Raw genomic sequence first — 19,295 nt, forward strand, 5'->3', positions numbered from 1 at the left:
CAGTCCATTAGGTGTGGTCTTCCTTCACTAACCCCAGAACCCCCCACACCCTCCACCACATACCTTTTATATCCGCCACTAACCCCAGAACCCCCCACACCTCCACCACATACCTTTTATATCCGCCACTAACCCCAGAACCCCCCACACCCTCCACCACATACCTTTTATATCCTCCACTAACCCCAGAACCCCCACACCCTCCACCACATACCTTTTATATCCGTCACTAACCCCAGAACCCCACACCCTCCACCACATACCTTTTATATCCGTCACTAACCCCAGAACCCCCCACACCCTCCACCACATACCTTTTATATCCGCCACTAACCCCAGAACCCCCCACACCCTCCACCACATACCTTTTATATCCGCCACTAACCCCAGAACCCCCCACACCCTCCACCACATACCTTTTATATCCGCCACTAACCCCAGAACCCCCCACACCCTCCACCACATACCTTTTATATCCGCCGCCGTGACAGACAAGAGTTACAGAGTGTTTCAGTGATCACAAGGAGACGGCCACGACTCAACAACATCTCCCCCCCCCCTTTGGGCCCTTAACCTCAGAGTCCTAAAGCCCACACAGGCCATCTACCCTCACATCTGCCTCACAAATAAAGCGTCACAGTTAACATCCATGAAAATGCTGTATTGAAGTTATATAAGGCATCTGATGTATAATCCAGTCGATGCGTGAAATGGGTAGAACTATACAAGGAGGGGCACGGAACCCTGGCCTGCAAGCCTTCCTCTGTGCTGCCTACGAGGTTGAGGACGAGGTTAAATGCTGGAGGTTATACAAGGAACCTCCAGCCTTCCCTTGTGCTACGAGGTTGAGGTTGAACATTTAGAGGTTATACAAAATTACTCGTGCATGCATTTATTCGTCGCTTGTCACTCCATAAATTAATTGAGGATGAGTTTATATATAACCACTTAACGTTGAAGATATCGAGTGACTTCATTATAAATAGTTCACCGTCATCCACCGCCTCACATAAAAACTATTGATTGAGTTGTTATCATAGAACTTTAGGTTTAGTTTTACTTTCATTTCCATGCAACAGAACTTTCAAAATCCTCCTTAAGCACAACTAGCTCGTCATAGTACGGTACTTGACCTTCAATTCATTTTTTTTTTAGATATAGTCAAGAGACCTTTGGTGTAGATTGTCATGCTGTCTAGATTTCGATAGAGTAAATCCCTCTCAGTAATACTCAGCCACAGGATACAATTATATGCGTAAAGAGAAGAAGAATTATGAGATGTTTAGCCGTTATATTAGACAGCATGGTGGTGGTGGTGACCTTGCCAGCTTCTCTCGGTCAACACCACACCCTGGCTAGTGGTGGTGGCAACTGCTAGCCTCTACTCCATGTAACTCATCTACACATTAATTCATGAATATAAACAGACTATTATTTCCATATTATCAAGAACATTAACCGGTATGATTAGCAACGGAGCCTTTTTGGTGGGTATTTATGAATGCATTATTGTTTGCTACTTAATACACTTTTACACGCGTTAAATATAGTCAAGATTGGAACTAAACTGCTTTATATTCGAATTTTTTGCGTATTTATGACCCAATATGTAGTCTAGGAACCTTTCAGAAGCAACTCCTTTACTTTATTTACTGTTTATTGCATCACAAGTGCCGTACATGGTGCATGGATCAACTTGGAACTTGAGTAAAATGTTATGAGCCAACAACACTAGAGTATAAAGTTTTCCTCTTATCCTCTTACCCCAACGTTTATCTATTACAATTAACACCTTTAATTCTCCAGTAACATCTCAAAAGTAGCCCTCATAAGTCTGAGAATAAGAATACCCTCAGAATACTGTTGTAATTTTGAAATTTTGTTTTCATGTAATCAGCACAAGGTCTGCCTAATCTAATCTAACTACAGTATTTATATTCATTTCTTTATACAGTATACTGATTTATTATTGCACTCGAGGGATCTTTATCAGGTGTGACCTCGTAGACTCCCTGAACACCTGTAATAAGTGGTGAAGAGTTTGGCGAAAGTTGAAGTTGTTTAAAAGTACATCATTTATACTAATTTTTCATATTTAACATCTACACACGAAGACACTGGCTCTAGATAATTAATCATAATTAATTATCACTTCATTACTTGAGGATGAGTATGTTGAGCATGATTATCGTAAATAACATGAGTATATAATATTATGTACCGTATATAATATCAATAAATAACATATAAGAACAGGGACAGCAAACAACATCAATAAATAACATAAGTACTGTATATGAAAACAGGTAACATCAATAAATGAGTATATCAGAACAGGTAAAGCAGGTAAAACCAATTAACACCAGACAACAAGAAGCAGTAACAGGTCCATGTTGTGTTAAGTGAAGCAATACTTATGACACCATCACTCACCAAGAATTTATTATTATAGCTACAGTACGTTAAGCTATACAGTACTTGAAAAAAAATACGGCTGGAAAAATGATAAGCAGGAAGATCAGGAGAGTGAAATTGGCATATGTAAACCAGCTACAAATATCCAAGAGGAGGAAGGGAGTTTCAGCAAATGATAAGGGAGGTGGGTGGAGCCGGAATAGTGGGTCTCTCCTGCTGACACCTTCATCCACTCAAGGTTAAACACAATTTTTGTTTTGTGTGTGTGTGTGTGTGTGTTGTCGCCACTGTTCACTCTTATTAAATATAACTGTGCTGATTTATTTTGATTGGTTGTATTTCTAGAAGATTGGTGAACAACCTTCAACTAATTTGATCACATTAAAGATTAGGAAGGAATCCCTGTTCATTTCAGCTGACCTAACTTTACCTCCCCCATTTAGCGATAGGGTGTTTAATCGTCAGGTGAAATAAGCTGAGGAATATTATTAATCTTCCTTTCGTCCAGAGATTTTTTTACTTATCTCTAAATTACTTTATACTGAATTATCCCAGTGAGTGTTGGTTACTGAGTGTTGTGCGTTTATGTTGATGAGTTTTGTGTGGTGAGTGACTGTAGTGTGGGTTAGGACCAGTGATACAGATGGCGAAGTAACAATGTGACTGGGACTAGGTTACCTGATTTACTCTATATAAATGAATAACTTTAACTGTATACGTTGTCTAATGTTGCGAGGGTGGGCCGTGTGGTGTGTACAGCTTACTGTACTGGGCATACAGTACAGCATATAAAGTTATCATGTTGTTAAAAGAATTAGTCAAAAGTTAGTCAGGTGGTTCCTCTCCTTGTTTAATCATATGGTTTTGTATTCTTGGTAGTTACAAGTTCACCATCCTTCAGTGACCTTCACCATCACAACATCTTCAACAGAAGTAAACAGTCATTATGTGGTGTTAAAACAAAAGGCCATAGTATTTCATATATAATTTATTGCATACTCTTGGTTGATAAAATGTTTATTACAAATCATTAGGTCTAAGTCATTCTTTGCACATTTTGAAAGTTAAGGAACGCATAGCGTGAAGTGGTTGTTCTTTTAATACTCTATAACAGCTAGTAAGTATGTGGGACAAGAACCAGTGATGATATTTGAGGACTGACTTCTTCAACAAATACTAGAGTCCCTCTGTTTTAAGTGGGAGCATAAGACTTAAATAATACAGTCAAGGCTTTTGTTCCTGTCCGTTCTTTATGCAGTGGTAAACCTCTCCTTGAGTGTTAGAGTGCACATAACAGCCAATAATTCGATGAAGAGGGTTACAGTACACAAAGTGGTTAAAAATGTTAAAGAGTGAAAAGCTTTCTCTCATTCTTCACAAACAAGTTTTCAATCATTGTAAGGAAGCCATGAAGATTGTTACACTGCAAATATATAATATGATGTTATTCAATAAAGCCAGTTCTAAATTTATCAACATTAGTAAAATGAGTACTGCACCGTATATAAATATATAGAATGTACACGCCAAAAGTATTTACCACACCTGGCAATATTAACGTTTCCACATGCTTAAGTATTAAGGGTCGTTTCCTACTAGCTGGCAAATACTGTTTCTTGGATTTGTCAAGCTTAACACTCCAACACCCCACAGTTCTATCTTGAAGCTTCCAACAGCTGACATAAAGTTTAAATTATATATATGTATTGAGCTTTATTAGAAAAAAAAATTGACATCAGTTATATATAATGTGCAGAATTATTACTGAAGAATCTTGGAAAATATATTTATAATAATTAAAGAACTTTGGAGAATTTTTTTGCTAATGCTGTCAAAAAGTGGAATTGCACATAACTTGATCTGTGGGTAAATGCTACGATTCTTCTAATTTGGCAGTGAAACGTCATCAGGCCAAGAACACACATCATGTGCACAAAGCAAAAAAATATTCAAAAAGGAGGAATAATACCCTATCCCATCCAAATGAAGTATACTTGACTGGCAGAGGAATAAAAAAATGTCAAATAAAAACGTGAAACAATAAAAAGCTTTACTGAGACAGAACTGATTTAGAAATGAACACACAACTGTTTAATTATGTTATACAGTATACCTCTCTTTTTATTATTTCAGTATATTTTTTTAGGCTCCATGTATCAATATATATATCAGTAGCATTTGGAGTTCAGCAGTGCAATATATTTACTGTAGGTCCCAACTTACAAACAAGACATAGACCAAAATAACTAACAAGACCTTGGCTATGTTGTTGCCATAAAATCCTCGAGGGAAGGGATCATCAGATAATGTATACAGTACCTATTGAACTCTCACCATCAAATGCCACTCATAATGGTAAACCCTTGTTGAGAAAAATCTAACAAGATATGTGATTTACTTTACAAAATATTCCAGACTGCATGACAATAAAAGAACACAGCACACAATAAAGGTTCCGGTCTTTCGGTTACCGTTAACTCCGAAATTTAGCAAAATAAGTTGAATGTCATTGTGTTTTCTTTACCTCTCTACAATCTATGGTAGGGAAATGTGTTGGTTATCGCAAGTGGGTCCTCATCAGTTTCTCAGAAGGGGAGAGAGGGGAGGGGAAATAATCACAACACAAAACTTGATAAACACCGCACCGCTGCACTGGTCTTTTCGGCAAACTCCTACTAACAACTGCGAACATGACTCATAAGCCAACAGTATAACAATATTTAGAAAGAGAGAAAGAAATAACCCCACCTATTGACTCCTTATACTTGTATCATCAAATAATCATAAACTAAGCCTCTGTAAACAATAACTTTTTTTTCAAGATCGTCAAACCTATTTACGCTTTAATTTGGGGTTATCTCGAGGAGGTCCGAACAGTAGGCGGGACACTCAGGACTCCCTTTATTCTGTGACGACACTCCTTAAAATATTCCCAATGAAAATATATGACAAAAATTTTTTTTTCAAGTGCAAAATACAGTAATATAATTCACAAAAAAAAAAAAAAATCCTTCCCTCAATAAAAAAAAAAGCAAGACCAAATATGCAAGTACTCAGCAAAGCAGGAAAGATGTACGGCCACAGGCATACCATAACACGCGGGAGCAGGAGGGGGAACAAAACCCAGGAACTCCCGTCGTACTGGAATAGGAAGCTTGATCGTACCCAAAATGACCCAGACAAGTTCCTCGAAGAAAATATTATTATTATTACCAAGCACATCCAAACAGTATGGGTCCACAATCATTCAAAATCAATTAACAACAACATAAGTCACTCGGAATAGTAGTATTAGGATAGTGGGGGAGGGGGGGGGGGTGCTGCCTTCCCTAATCACGTACTCGACCAATACCATAACTCTACGTCACGTCGGATCTCCCGGCTTAATATTCTTGTGTGTGTGTCGCCATAAGTATGCACCTGTTCTGTACACTCTGGTACCTGTACTAGAAACAACCTTGTGTCACACCTGTAATGAAGACTTGTAAGCTGAGGAAAAACTAACAAGAGACTAAATAAATATTGCAATGAGAGATAATAAAGAGGAGCAAATGGCAAAATAAGAGAATAATGGCACAAAATATTAGGAATGTTTTTTTTAAGAGTATATATATATATATATTATATAAAATGGTGTCTTGACATGAGACACTCTCAGCTCGATAACACATGTGCTAAGTCATACCATAATCAACAGGCAGAATATCACTCAACATCTGCGCAGTACTTTGGTCATGTGCTTACTTAAAGATATTTTCTTTTTACAAACTCGTCAAATACTTCCGACTCATAAATAATCCCAAGTGAACCACGGAATTGATACTTTACTCTTAATAAATGGTATGAAGACATTGATGAAGGAAGGCACCACCACCACCACATCAAAACAATGACATTAATCAGGGAGAAACTGTTTAAAGTTTCATAATACCTTCCATCTTACTAAAATATTTACAAATGTTCACCACTCTATGTAACAGTTCCATCCAGACATAAATAAGCAGATGGGGATCTCAACAATCATAGTAATGTAGTCATTTATCAGTTGACACAAGAAAATGGATGGGGGATAAGGTATGGGACTTCGGAGACACTCGACTATATCTATGATAACGTACGGACAAAAGTTTCAAGCGTGTGCATCACTTATCTCTTCAACAAGATAAGAACACCTCAGTGGAACTGGGTATAGTTTTAGTGCCCATATATCCAATAACCATCGTCTCACACACAGACAATGTTTGATACTCCAGGATTTAATAATTACTTCATATTTACCCCTATTGAAATAAACACAAACACAAAATCAAATATAAAAAATCTACTGACCTATGCAAGTAATATTCTCATTATCATAGTTGTGAAGAATAACAATATTTTTACAGTTAAACCATACATAATTAGCCTATATACTGGGTGGGTATACTAACGTGTCATAATATTATACCACATATGAGCAAGATCTGTCACAATTTCTAAGAAATAAAGATTAACAGAGTTACCAGTCAGTGTCTCACCAAAGCATTTAGTGAAATATCACCCCATAGCTAGTACTGTACACCCGATACTTGATTGTGTGAAATGCATGAGATCTGCCATTATCATCCTAGACCACAGATTTGGACTATAATACAGTATTCTTAATATCTTTAAACACCAATAAATCAAAACAATATTACTCTAAATATAATCATTCTTTTTTTTTTCCTTCTCATTATGAAAATGGAGACAAAATTCTTAATCTGGCCAAGGCAATCACAACAAATACTGAAAAGTTTCAATTTCCTGATTGGAAGAGTTTAAGGAATGGTAATGCCAGCCAGAGCCTCATTGTATACTCATGAACTAATCCCAAATTGGTCTGCAGTATGAATGTTAAACCCAAATTACCGGAAGTAGTTATTCCTTCACTTGCTAGCAGAGTGAACTGCTCACTCAACACACTTCCTGCTTTCACTGCACTTGAGGGGTTAGTTGTATGAGAATCAATGAGCTTAAACTAAACCTACACAACTTTGGTGGTTGGCAGTCAGGCCTTTGACTTTTTTGTTTTCTGCACATTTTCAGATCCTAAATCTATGACCCCATGGTGGCATTTCCCCATATTGGCTCCTAACATTGGAAGAAAGATTATGGCCACAGGGAAGAGGTGGACGACGACAGCAGCGGTTTACCCAATTATATGACCATATCCCTAAATGGTAGAAGGCTAAGACTCCAAATGCTCACAAGTAGAATACTCTTCTCAGATTCTTCATAAAGGCTTATTTTCTAACGACTATATATTCAAAAGTAAAGTATTATTTATAGTGGCTTTATAAAGGCTAATTCCTATCTATATGGTTGTGACAAGTGTCACTGGGGAATAAAACTGTATGGGTTCAAGATACTAATAATCAACAACAACTGCACTCTGCACATGAGGTGCTCACCTACAACTTCATCTGCAAAAGCTATATAAGAGTCTCAGCAATCTGCCTTTTGGGAACATGGAGTATGCACGGCCATAGAAAAAGCAGCTAATGCAATTTTTCAACTTCATTATCACTTTGTGCAATAAAATAAAAACACAAGTACGTGTACTTGCAGTACTTAAGTCCAGCACCGATTTCCGAAAGTCACTCACTGAAAAAAAATTAGCTCGATGAAACTCCAAGGTGATGACCAACATGTGTCCTAGCACTAATGGAGCTAAACCACTGCTACACAACATGCCCTGGACGTTCCCAGCAGCCAATCACAGCAAGATGGAGATGTTGATCATGTTGACACTTAACTCAATACGAAACAACATCCACTATCAGTTGGCACGCATGAATGCCCGACCCCTGCAACAAAGTAAAAAGGAAATATATTAGTTTGGGGTTTAAAATGCAAGAACTGACCATTCATTACAAACACACACACACACACACACACAGCTACGAGGGTATTAACAGAGTACAGCTCCCAGCTACACCTCACAGGCTCTCTCTGTTTATGTTTGTGGGCAGCAGACACCTAGAGCACTACAGGTGACACCATCCCTTACCCTCATGCGCAGTGTACCTCAAACATTGTGGGAGAGAAGACAGACTATTTGCGGGAGATAAATTATACTGCATATCTGTTCTGTATTGAATAACCTGCAAGTAAAATGGGCAGCTGTAAGGTTTGTGATGATAATTAGAACACCATGAATATGTTCTGAGTTTGTGGTGATAGGTTAGAGTCCATCATGAAAATCAAGTTACATACTGTACTGATATTAAAGGCTATGAAGCAGTGGGCAGCGTTGTACACAACCAGGAAAGTACCAGAGAGGTGGTCTACATTACAACTGATCATTAAAAGTATTAACAAAAAACAGAACAGTACAAGCACGAGGGGGAATAACACACAGACTGAGAGTACGTCACTTACGCTAACCCTGGCTGTAGTAAAAGAACATCAAAGAATCACAGCGAAAGGAAATGAACTAGTAAGTGTGAGGATGAATAAAAAGCTTTCTTTTTTATCCTTTTTTTTTGGTAAAATCAGAAATACAACACCAGACTTTGCCCAATTTGACTGGATTTGGTTAAAGCCTCTTCTGATTCTCACTAACTCTACAGAAGATCAAGATGGCGATTGAAAGCCAATTTGTAATATGGCAAAACTACTGTATATATGGTATAAGAAAGACAAGTAGAAATATGTCCTAAATCAGGGGTGCCAAACATGCGGCCCACGGCCCATTTGCTGCTCCAGCCTTATCTTGAGGAGCTAAAACTAAGCAGTGAGTGTATCCCTCAGCTGAATAAAATAATCTGCTGTTTCCTAGAACAAAATACTTAATCAACATCACCAATGAAAGAACAATAAGACTAGTTGCAGAAAGAATTGGGAATTATCAGAGAATATTAACAGTCAACTCAAAGACAAAGTTAAGTCCTTTACTGCATTTTCAGTTGCAATTGATGAAAGTACCGATGTAAGTGATGTAGCACAACTTGTAGTTTTTATACGTGGTGTGGATGAAAATATGCAGGTAACAGAAGAATTTGTGAAACTGGTACCAATGAAAGGAACAACAACAGGTGATGACATCTTTGTGGGTTTGGTGGGGCACTGGATAAATTAGGTGTTGACTGGGCACAGACTGCGAGTCTGGCTACAGATGGAGCACCGCAAATAGTGGGTAGAAAAGCTGGCGTGGCAACAAAATTAAATGAACATCTAATAGCTGTGAACCCGAACCATCAAATTTATAATGTACATTGTATTATACATAAAGAAGTGTTGTGGAGTAAAACATTAAAGATGGATAATGTCATGGATGTTGTTTTAAAGATGGATAATGTCATACGCGCGCGAGGTCTGAACCACAGACAGTTCAACTGCTTATTGGAGGAAAATGAGAACACACACAGACTGCCATGTCACACTGATGTTCGCTGATTAAGTCAGGAGTAATACTGAAGCGATTTTATGAATTGCGCAGTGAAATACAGATGTTTATGAAACAGAAAGGAAGGGATTTGCATGAACTGAAAGATAATGAATGGGTTCAAGATCTAACTATGATGGTGGATATTACAGAACACTTAAATTACTTGAATACAAAGATGCAAGGACGCAATAAATTGGTGACAGAGTTTTATGACTGCATTCGTGCCTTTGAGATGAAACTTTGTCTTTTTGAATTGCAACTATCAGAGAGTAATCTTTCTCACTTTCCAACCTTGAAGTCCCTGCAAGGCACACCTGATATCAACACAAAAAAGTACTGCATCAAGATTTCCAAATTAATGAATGAGTTCCAAGAAAGATTTGCTGACTTTAAAAGACTTGAGAAGGATTTTTTCATTTTTCGGGACCCATTCTCTGTTGGTGTTAATGAGGTACCAGAACATCTTCAGTTAGAATTAATTGAGCTCCAGTGTGATTCTGTGTTGAGGAACAAGTTTTTGAGTCTTGATGTTGGCACATTTTATCAATATTTTGGACCAAATTACCCCAGGATTAAATGTTTTGCCTCAAAGATTATGTCAATGTTCGGAAGTACATATGTCTATGAACAACTCTTTTCTGTGATGAACTTGAACAAGTCTCGGCTTTGGTCTCAACTTACTGGTGTGCACCTTAATTCAATACTGAAGGTTGCTACAGCTCAGTCGTTGGTGCCAAACTTTGATGCACTGGTCCATACCAAGAGGTGCCAATTATCAGGAAGCAGCAGTAGCAAACAATAAGATTGATCAAGGTAGTAAACACTTGATTTGTTTGATTTTAAAGGTTTCGCACGAGCGCAGACTAAATCCACCTTTCTTATTTTGTTGTACTACTCGCCTAAGAGGTGATTGCGAAGTGCTCATAATTATGTTACTTGGCCCACATACTGTGTACTCATATTAAATCTGGTCCGCCTTGGCAAATGAGTTTGACACCCCTGCCTTAAATCCTCTCACGACCCCAAGAGTAGTGTAGCAGCGATACTTACGATGCGGTTTTCTTCTCCGATGAAGATTTATTTGGTTCTGGGCGCGCTCTGTTGAGAACCTTGAGGAAGTCGGTGGTCTTGGCTCGCATACGGGAGTGGATGTAAGCCTTGGAGCACTTGATGTGGTAGTGCAAGTAGTCCCGGAATATGTGAATCAGGTTTATGGTGTTGTCTCTCGCAGCCTTACACGTATGCCGGGGAAATAACACTGTCGGGGGATGAGGGAAAGGAGGAAATAATTAATATGTACGGAGAGAGAGAGAGAGAAAAAAAGAGAAGAGAAGGAGAAGAGAGAGAGTTGTGGTGGTGGTGGTGGTAACAAGCTTTGAGCCAACACTCATTTAAAAATAATACTTTACTGCATATATTATAAACAACAACCATATCTACTCACAATAAAATACAATAACTCGCTAATATTTAAGTATATCGCGGCTCACTAACATCATAACAAACATATTTACTCCCTAAAGACAAAATAATAATGAGAATTAATCATGGAATATTGTATCGGTGACATCCACAATGAGTAAAATTATCACATTGAAGAAACAGTAAGAGAGGGAGATTTGTACTAACCAAATGTAACATATCCGATATTTTCTCCTTGTCTAGCCTCAGTATCTTGAAGTTCTAGTGGGGGCTCCTTGTGAGAGAATAACACATGGGGCGCTGGAAAGACACAATGATAAAAAAAAAATAAAATAAGCTATTGTCAGAGGAGTCAAGTTACATCAACCATATGTAATTATAAAACGACCGTAACTAGCCTTTGTAAGAGCAGTCAACAATACATATCTGCTATTGAAGATGCTATTATTGTATGAATTATGGGCTATTAATCTTGCCCTTTCAAACAAGATGTAGGAGAAATTAAGTGTCTTTAAATAGCAATACTCAACAAGCAAATTATTTTTCATGTAAATTTAACTACAGCAACAGTGACACAAATAGACCCGCAACTACGAGTTAAGAGCGTAGGTCATTATATCGAGGGTCTGTTAGATGTGAAACCCCCATATAACGAACTATATGGAGAGAGAAATCCGTAATATGGAGGTTTTCACTATACAGTACGCACCATCTATACGTATATATATATATATAGTATCCTGAAAAAAAGAATTAAAACCTCTCTGTGGAATCCAACTCACCTGTTTGACTTCCTCTTTTACCTTCCTTGAATTCTTGCATAAAAACTTTGCCAATAACTACATCGTCTGGGTCCTTGAAGATTGTACTAAACACCACTGTCACTCTGTCCGCCTTTGCCTCCACGTACCTGCAAGACAAACGCGCAAGATACAACCAAAATTATTAATGGCGGAATACGACAAAATAATAAAAAATAAAATAAAATAAATAAATTAAATGACGGGTTATGATAAATTACTCTAAATATCACAGAAATTATTAATGGTGGCTTATGACAAATCACTCTAAAAGAAAAAAAATCAAACAAATGACGAGATACGATAAAATCACTCGAAACATTCTACACAATATATACATAAATAACAAGATGCGATAAATTACTCTAATACAACTCTATCCGTAGAATCAACATTTGAGAAATTTACTTATGAGAGAGAGAGAGAGAGAGAGAGTTAACAAGTACCTCACATAACATTAACATCCCTTGAGTAAATTGTTCTTCTATATCCCACTATTATATTTTTTTTGTACCTCTTCTTCCTTCACAATATCTATCTACGGCCAACCTTATTGTTTTTCTCCGGCATTTGACCCCCAAACAATAAAATCATTGAAAAAAACAAAAAAAAGAAGGCAAATGTAATCAATGGTTAGTTTTTTATCGAGTAAAGTTCAAATTGATCTTCGAAACTGCTTGTCAGGTATTATATATATGAGATCCCTTCCATCACACACACACTAATATATACTGTACACACACACACTAATATATACTGTACACACACACACTAATTAACAGATGGTGCTCCAGATTACAAGTATGAGGACACCATCCCTTCTCAATTCACACACAGCTACATAACAGATTACAATGTGATTTGCATGTTATACCAATAGTACCTGTCTATAACATTACTGCTGGAGGAAATACTGTACTGTATGGTAAATTATACTGCTGGTTTCTTAAGTTATACTGCTGGGTTCTTAAATTATACTGTTGGGTTCTTAAATTATATTGTTAGGTTCTTAAATTATACTGCTGGGTTCTTACATTGTTTCCTCATCTCTGTAGTGTATAATTGCTTTCTTCTGACCATCCAGCCCTTGTTCCTGGAATTCAAAATATTTCTGGAAGACCGACGCAAAGCAGTTCCTCTTGAGCAGCCCTATCTTTTTGACCAGCGACTGCCAGTCCTCGGGGAGTTTCTCCAGGTCCAGCAGGAGGGATACGTTAAAACCGGACTCTGATTCGGACATGAGAAGGCTGCCATATTCTTGTTGGATAAGGTCATCTGCTCCATGTTCTTGCAACTCCTTGTAAAACTTTAAGGAGATGCTCACCTGGTGTATAAAAAAAAAGAAGAGAGAAATTAGTACAGGTGTGATGGTTTATAAATGATGTAGCAGCAATAGAGAACACATGAAGGTCATTTCCCCCGCTCAGAATGTTGGAACACGAGGGACTGCATGCACTGGTTTGTCTCACCTAAGGGAAGTGAGTCAACTGCTTGCCTCACTAGTCGGTAAATAAAGTCTGCTATAGGTAATTTAAAAAGTAAGGGGGTGGTACCATACAAGAATGTAAGCTTACTGTACACAATCATTTTAACACATACCGTACCTGCAACTCACTAACTTCTATGTTTACACTATTCACTACAAGGTTTTTAGCAATAACATTTAAGACCACCCGAGTAAAATTATCCTGATGTAAAAATGTCAAAATATCGGTTACATAAACACGACTCGACCAGCAACAACTGTGTGTGACGTGAGGTAGTTATGTTGGGTGGTGTAAGAAAATGTCATTGTCAAAATTTCATCAATGTTTTATCTGTAACACAAGATAAAACTAAACATTACTAAAACCTGAAGCTATAAAGAAACTTGGGAGATATTCGGTGTACTGTGTGAGGTGGGGAGCAGTGTTGATAATGGCAGTCATGCTTTGTATATAACAGAACAGGAAATCGTCAAGTGCACTCGTATAGAATTTCCTCTACCACACCAGTATTCAAGTTTAATACTGTTTGGCCAGGCTTTGGGGCTCAAAATTTATATGGGCTGAAGTATACTACTGTATTTCAGGTTTAAAATTTTAGGGTTGCATGACATCTTGGCTTTAATGATGGGACCCTATGGGTAAAGAGATCCCAGTTAGCAAGAATTGACCCGGTGAATGCATTCTAAGTACAGTACACATGTTGCTTGTAAAGTGGAGCCTTACTGTACCCACTTTTGGTATTAGAAAAACACTAAATGTAACAACAGACAGGGAAGTTAAAGGTACAGTACACATCTGAGGTGCGTTTTTATAGAGACATCAAGCTTGGAAAGTGGAATAAAGACGAATATGGCCATCAAGTAAGGATACAAATAGTTCTAAACGAAGTCACAAAAGATACTATGAATACTTATACAGAACTCCTACCTCTCAGAGACACTCCCTAAATGACAAGTGTGGAAAGTTGGAAATATGGTTTGAGAAAGTTCCACTACAAGATGAGATGGAACTTAAAAGAAATGTATTGTATCATAAGTTGACCAATTTCTCATTCACCACAAAAGTTAGGTAGTGTGAAAGAGGTATTACAGATCAAATAAACACTGTATTGCTAGTGGGTGATGTCCATTTAAAACACAATTAAAATTACCAACATGTTTTGGATAATATGTTTAACAGTAATGTATAGACAAGCAGGAAAAATTACTCTACAATACAAAAAAACTAAATATTTACAAGTGGAGTCAAACAGTAAATTTAGGTACAATATAAATAATAACGTGGATAAAACGACGTAACTTACCAGTATTTTTGACTTATCACCATTAAGGTTAGATAAGTGGTAGAGCACGCTATCAAAGTCTGCTATAGTTACATCAATGGACTCTGCTTTATTGCTGTAAAGAGAAGAGCTCGGTTCAAGTTTTCTTATAAGATAATTCACAAACTCACTTTACATCCATCTAATACTGCAAGTGAAAGTGGGGCTCTATATACTTAATGACTTGTTAGGGGCAGTACAGTACAGCTACAGTATCTTGTGTACTAATTCCTCACTACATATGAAGGCAATGTGGCTGGTACTTCACTCACTAAAGCCCTTCACTCCCTTAACAGTAAAGTCAGGTACCCACTTACAGCAGGACAAACTGGGGGTGGCCCTGGCATGAGTCAGCAACCCTTACGGCAGGACACAAGTGCTGTATCCAGTCACAAGCTACACAATCAACTAATACTAGTGTACTATAAGAGATTTTATTTTCCTCAATACTGTTAACTTTTTTTATTACTAACTGCAGGGTAGCCGGGCAGGTGCATATCTACTGCTTCAGATTATTTTGTAACCCATCAATAAGTACGTAAAGTATATCCAAAAGTGCAACTCTTTTACTGCTGTGTACAAAGATGGATCACCCAGTCTTCCATCCCAGCTGAGTTTAAATACAGTGAGTGGTTTAGTGCTTCTCTCAGTGTGCAGAGTACTGGTACATAATAGCGTCTACAGTACCGGTACAGTATAGTGTCTACAGTACCGGTACAGTATAGTGTCTACAGTACCAGTACCGGTACAGTATAGCGTCTACAGTACCGGCACAGTATAGCGTCTACAGTACCTGCCTCTTGGAAAAAATAAGCAAATCAAGACAGAAAAGTGAATAAAAATATAGTAATTAATAGACATAAAAACTCTTTAATCTATCAACCTTGAGGACTAAACAGAGATGGCTCCTAGAACTCTGCAGTTTGTGGGAGTTTATTCTGTGGATAAACTCCCACCAACTGCAAAGATTACTTAACATAGCCACAAGACTGTGTATAATATTACGACAGATGGTTCGTATATTTAGAGAGGATTACTATACCTGAAAAGAAAATACTCGAGTAAAATAATTTTTCATATTTCACATTTACAATACATCTAAAAGTTCCTATACCTAATCCACACAATGATGAAGTGAACATATACTGTACCTTGTGACCCTTGTCTGACTTTAGATGGGTCAGGTATGTCATCTACTCTGAGGTAATACTGTGGTGCTTTCTGCTTTAATAGTGACAGATATATGAAATAAATATCTTTCTTCTGTTCTTCTCATTTACCACATCTAATAATTACATAAATAAATGCCAATATTAACCTAGGCATTGTCATATTCTCTAATAAAATGAACCTAAAGTGTAACGAATGATGATGTCCTATGATAAGCTCCACACTTGTTTTTTTCACCCCCCGAGTACAAAATATGATATTCTTGTATTTAGCTTCTATACTTTTCCTGATGTAGGTGGTAAAGGTTACAACACACTAACATATTAATGGTATTGTTTTGAGAGTAACGTTTTATTTTAGGTACACCATCATAATTACACGACCAATATTTTTTCTCGATGGTATATCTGATTGGAGTTAAAAAGATCTGAAACCTCATGCATACAATTATTTTTTCTCCCACAAATCTCCAATACTTGGGCAAATTGACCAAAAACCATTGGTGAAAAATCGTAATTCTGATTTTACCGGAAACTAATGACTGAGCACTGTCAACATTCAGTGGTTCATCGCTGCTAAAATAACACACACAGTCTAGTGAATTTTTAATTTTTTTTTAATTTGCTGAAGTATCGAGTAACACACCATAAACAGTGGCAATGATAGAGAAAGTAATCCAAGACTCATCATTCGGACCTGACCTAAGATCAAGTAAAAATAAAAAATATATAATCAAGATAATGTCTATATAAATTCCGGCTCATGTCTCTTCCTCTCTCACCCGTATAAAAATATACCATTAAGCATCACAGCAGAATTTAATCGAGAAATAAAGCTTCGACTCTTCTCAACGTTCAACGCCCAGGTGTGGATTTGGCTGCAGAGGAGCGGTCGTATTTCCCTGACCACGACAAACTCCACAACAAAAGAGTCAATTGAGATTTTATAATAAGAATTGATTAAAAGATGTGGCAGGTGTTAAGGTGCAGCTGTGGGGTCAAGATCACGCCCACCACCCACCATATCAACTGTAAAAATAAATCATCACTCAGTTATTCTGTTCATATACGTTAAGATACATTACCATATATACAGAAATACTTAGGAGAAATACTGATATTTAGTTTGACTTCCATGAAATATTTTGACCACGATTATGAAGGGTTCTTATACCTATCACATATACGTTAGTGTATTTTCCTGGCCTAAGCTCTTCCATCACTTAATATCCACGGTGTTAGTTTAGTCAGACTGTGAGGAGGGAAGGGAGTAAATATTCAGTGCCATAAGTCACATCTCCCTTGACTCACTCGAGGCAGACCATCCAAAAACCTTACACCGGTTTCCTGTTAAACCCAATATTCTCCACTTACCCATTTAAACTATTTCTAATCTTCACCGTGAGTGTTTCCTCAAGGATTCTGTTGTTAATTTCTAAAAGAATCATGATGGTAGCGGCATGAGGGACGAGGGAAACAGTAATAATAAGTGGAGGTCCCCCTCAAAGGGCGTCACTCCAGACAGTTGATAACCAGACACTCCAGATACCAACTTCCGCTCCACTTCTCTCCCTTTATAACACCTCCTACCCTAACTATACCTCCCTACTATATTATATTCACCACAGTTAACCTCATGTAAAAATAAATACCATCATAATATTTAGTTTAGATAAAGATATTTAATAACAATTGTTCATATGGGGTTATTGCATGGACTCAGTTCCAATAATATTTAAAAAGTAAACATTTATCTTTTAACTCCATATTAGTACAGTAATATATCATCTAGGCTAAACTTAAACAAATATATTACCCATTAAGAATATTTTAAAGTAAAAAAACCCTAATAATACTAAAATAAATAGAGATAAATAATTAATACACAATGTCGATCTTTCAAAAAATTTCACCCAAGGAAAATATTTACCATTATAAACCTTAATACACATATAACAATTCTCTAAATAAATAATAATAAATAATAAACGTCTAATTTTATTTAAAGGAGGTTTTATTATAAGTGATAAGAGGGTAATAATGTTTTGTTAAGGAAGATGGGGTTGTTACCTCGGGAGGGAAGGATCAGCTGAGACATTTCCACTCGTGTTTAACCTTCCTGATGGAGTACCAGGGATTAAAACTATTAATCCTTGTATAATAAAGTCGTGGCAGTGTATCCAGTTAATGTTTTAATAATGGCAGCCAGGGAGAAGAAGGTAGATGAAACAAGCTATGAGGTAAAGTAGAGCTGTCAGTTTTTGGTGATGGTTGGTTAGAGTATACCTTTTATATTTGACCTTATTTCTCGTCTCTATCTTGTTCTATGTCATTCTTAACCTCTATGATTATGTACCTGATTGTTTTCCCCTGTGTGGTAATGAAATAGTAGTGTTGTCTTGATGTGGTGGTGTTTAAGGGAGTAAAATAACACAAGTGGCCTCAATTCCTAACAGTGTACCTATGAAGAATACTTTTAATGAATTCTTTTTTAATTTTTTTCATAAGGTTTTTTATATAGGTTATCTTTTATTTATTTTTTTAACAGTGTGTTATTTTAATGTTATGTAGAAAATTTAAGTCCAGCAGAGGAATAAGATGAAAATAAATGGTAAAAAATAACCTAAGACACTGAGGTTAAGTTAGAAAGGTTTAGTTTGTTTGGTTAGGTTAGGTTAGAAAGGTTTAATTTGGTTGGTTAGGTTAGAAAGGTTTAATTTGGTTGGTTAGGTTAGGTTAGAAAGGTTTAATTTGGTTGGTTAGGTTAGGTTAGAAAGGTTTAATTTGGTTGGTTAGGTTAGAAAGGTTTAGTTTGGTTGGTTAGGTTAGAAAGGTTTAGTTTGGTTGGTTAGGTTAGAAAGGTTTAGTTTGGTTGGTTAGGTTAGAAAGGTTTAGTTTGGTTGGTTAGGTTAGAAAGGTTTAGTTTGGTTGGTTAGGTTAGAAAGGTTTAGTTTGGTTGGTTAGGTTAGAAAGGTTTAGTTTGGTTGGTTCATGTCATCTGTAGTCTCCTTGGTGGTTAGGTTAGGTCTTAAAGCTCTAAAGAGAAGTTTCAAGTTGTGTTTTCTTAAGTTCTCACAAGTTTTCTCCTCACTTACCTATCAGATTTGTATTATTTGTATTAAAATGAGTATCAATAAATACTCTATAGGAAGGGATACAGTGGCATCCTTCTACTGAATCCTTGGTGGTACTTTAGTTAATGCGGTCTACAAGATCTTTCGGTTAGGTCAGGTCAGGTCAGGTCAGGTCAGGTCAGTTTATGTTAGGTCA

At 37.0% G+C, this 19,295-nt stretch overlaps 1 protein-coding gene across 1 annotated transcript; it reads right to left on the reverse strand.

Moving 5' to 3' along the window:
- Positions 1-3,387: 3,387 nt before the first annotated feature.
- Positions 3,388-17,575, reverse strand: LOC121855631 (probable actin-related protein 2/3 complex subunit 2). Its single transcript, XM_042350695.1, has 7 exons — positions 17,400-17,575; positions 14,839-14,932; positions 13,083-13,372; positions 12,031-12,158; positions 11,456-11,548; positions 10,877-11,084; positions 3,388-8,243 (listed from the first exon to the last, which is right to left on the reverse strand). The coding sequence occupies exons 1-7, from the start codon at positions 17,471-17,473 to the stop codon at positions 8,216-8,218; spliced, it is 915 nt and encodes a 304-aa protein (XP_042206629.1). The 5' UTR covers positions 17,474-17,575; the 3' UTR covers positions 3,388-8,215.
- Between the last annotated feature and the right edge of the window lie 1,720 nt (positions 17,576-19,295).

The sequence above is a fragment of the Homarus americanus genome, unplaced genomic scaffold, assembly GCF_018991925.1.
Source record: "Homarus americanus isolate GMGI-L3 unplaced genomic scaffold, GMGI_Hamer_2.0 scaffold48090, whole genome shotgun sequence".
Classification (NCBI taxonomy): domain Eukaryota; kingdom Metazoa; phylum Arthropoda; class Malacostraca; order Decapoda; family Nephropidae; genus Homarus; species Homarus americanus.

Excerpts from the sequence above, each read along its gene's own strand:
- LOC121855631 (XM_042350695.1), bottom strand. The coding sequence starts at position 17,473 with ATGATTCTTTTAGAAATTAACAACAGAATCCTTGAGGAAACACTCACG. Across the intron at positions 12,159-13,082 it reads TACAGAGATGAGGAAACAAT|GTACGTGGAGGCAAAGGCGG; the intron begins GTAAGAACCCAG and ends TTTGTCTTGCAG. Across the intron at positions 8,244-10,876 it reads TCGGAGAAGAAAACCGCATC|GGGTCGGGCATTCATGCGTG; the intron begins GTAAGTATCGCT and ends ACTTTGTTGCAG.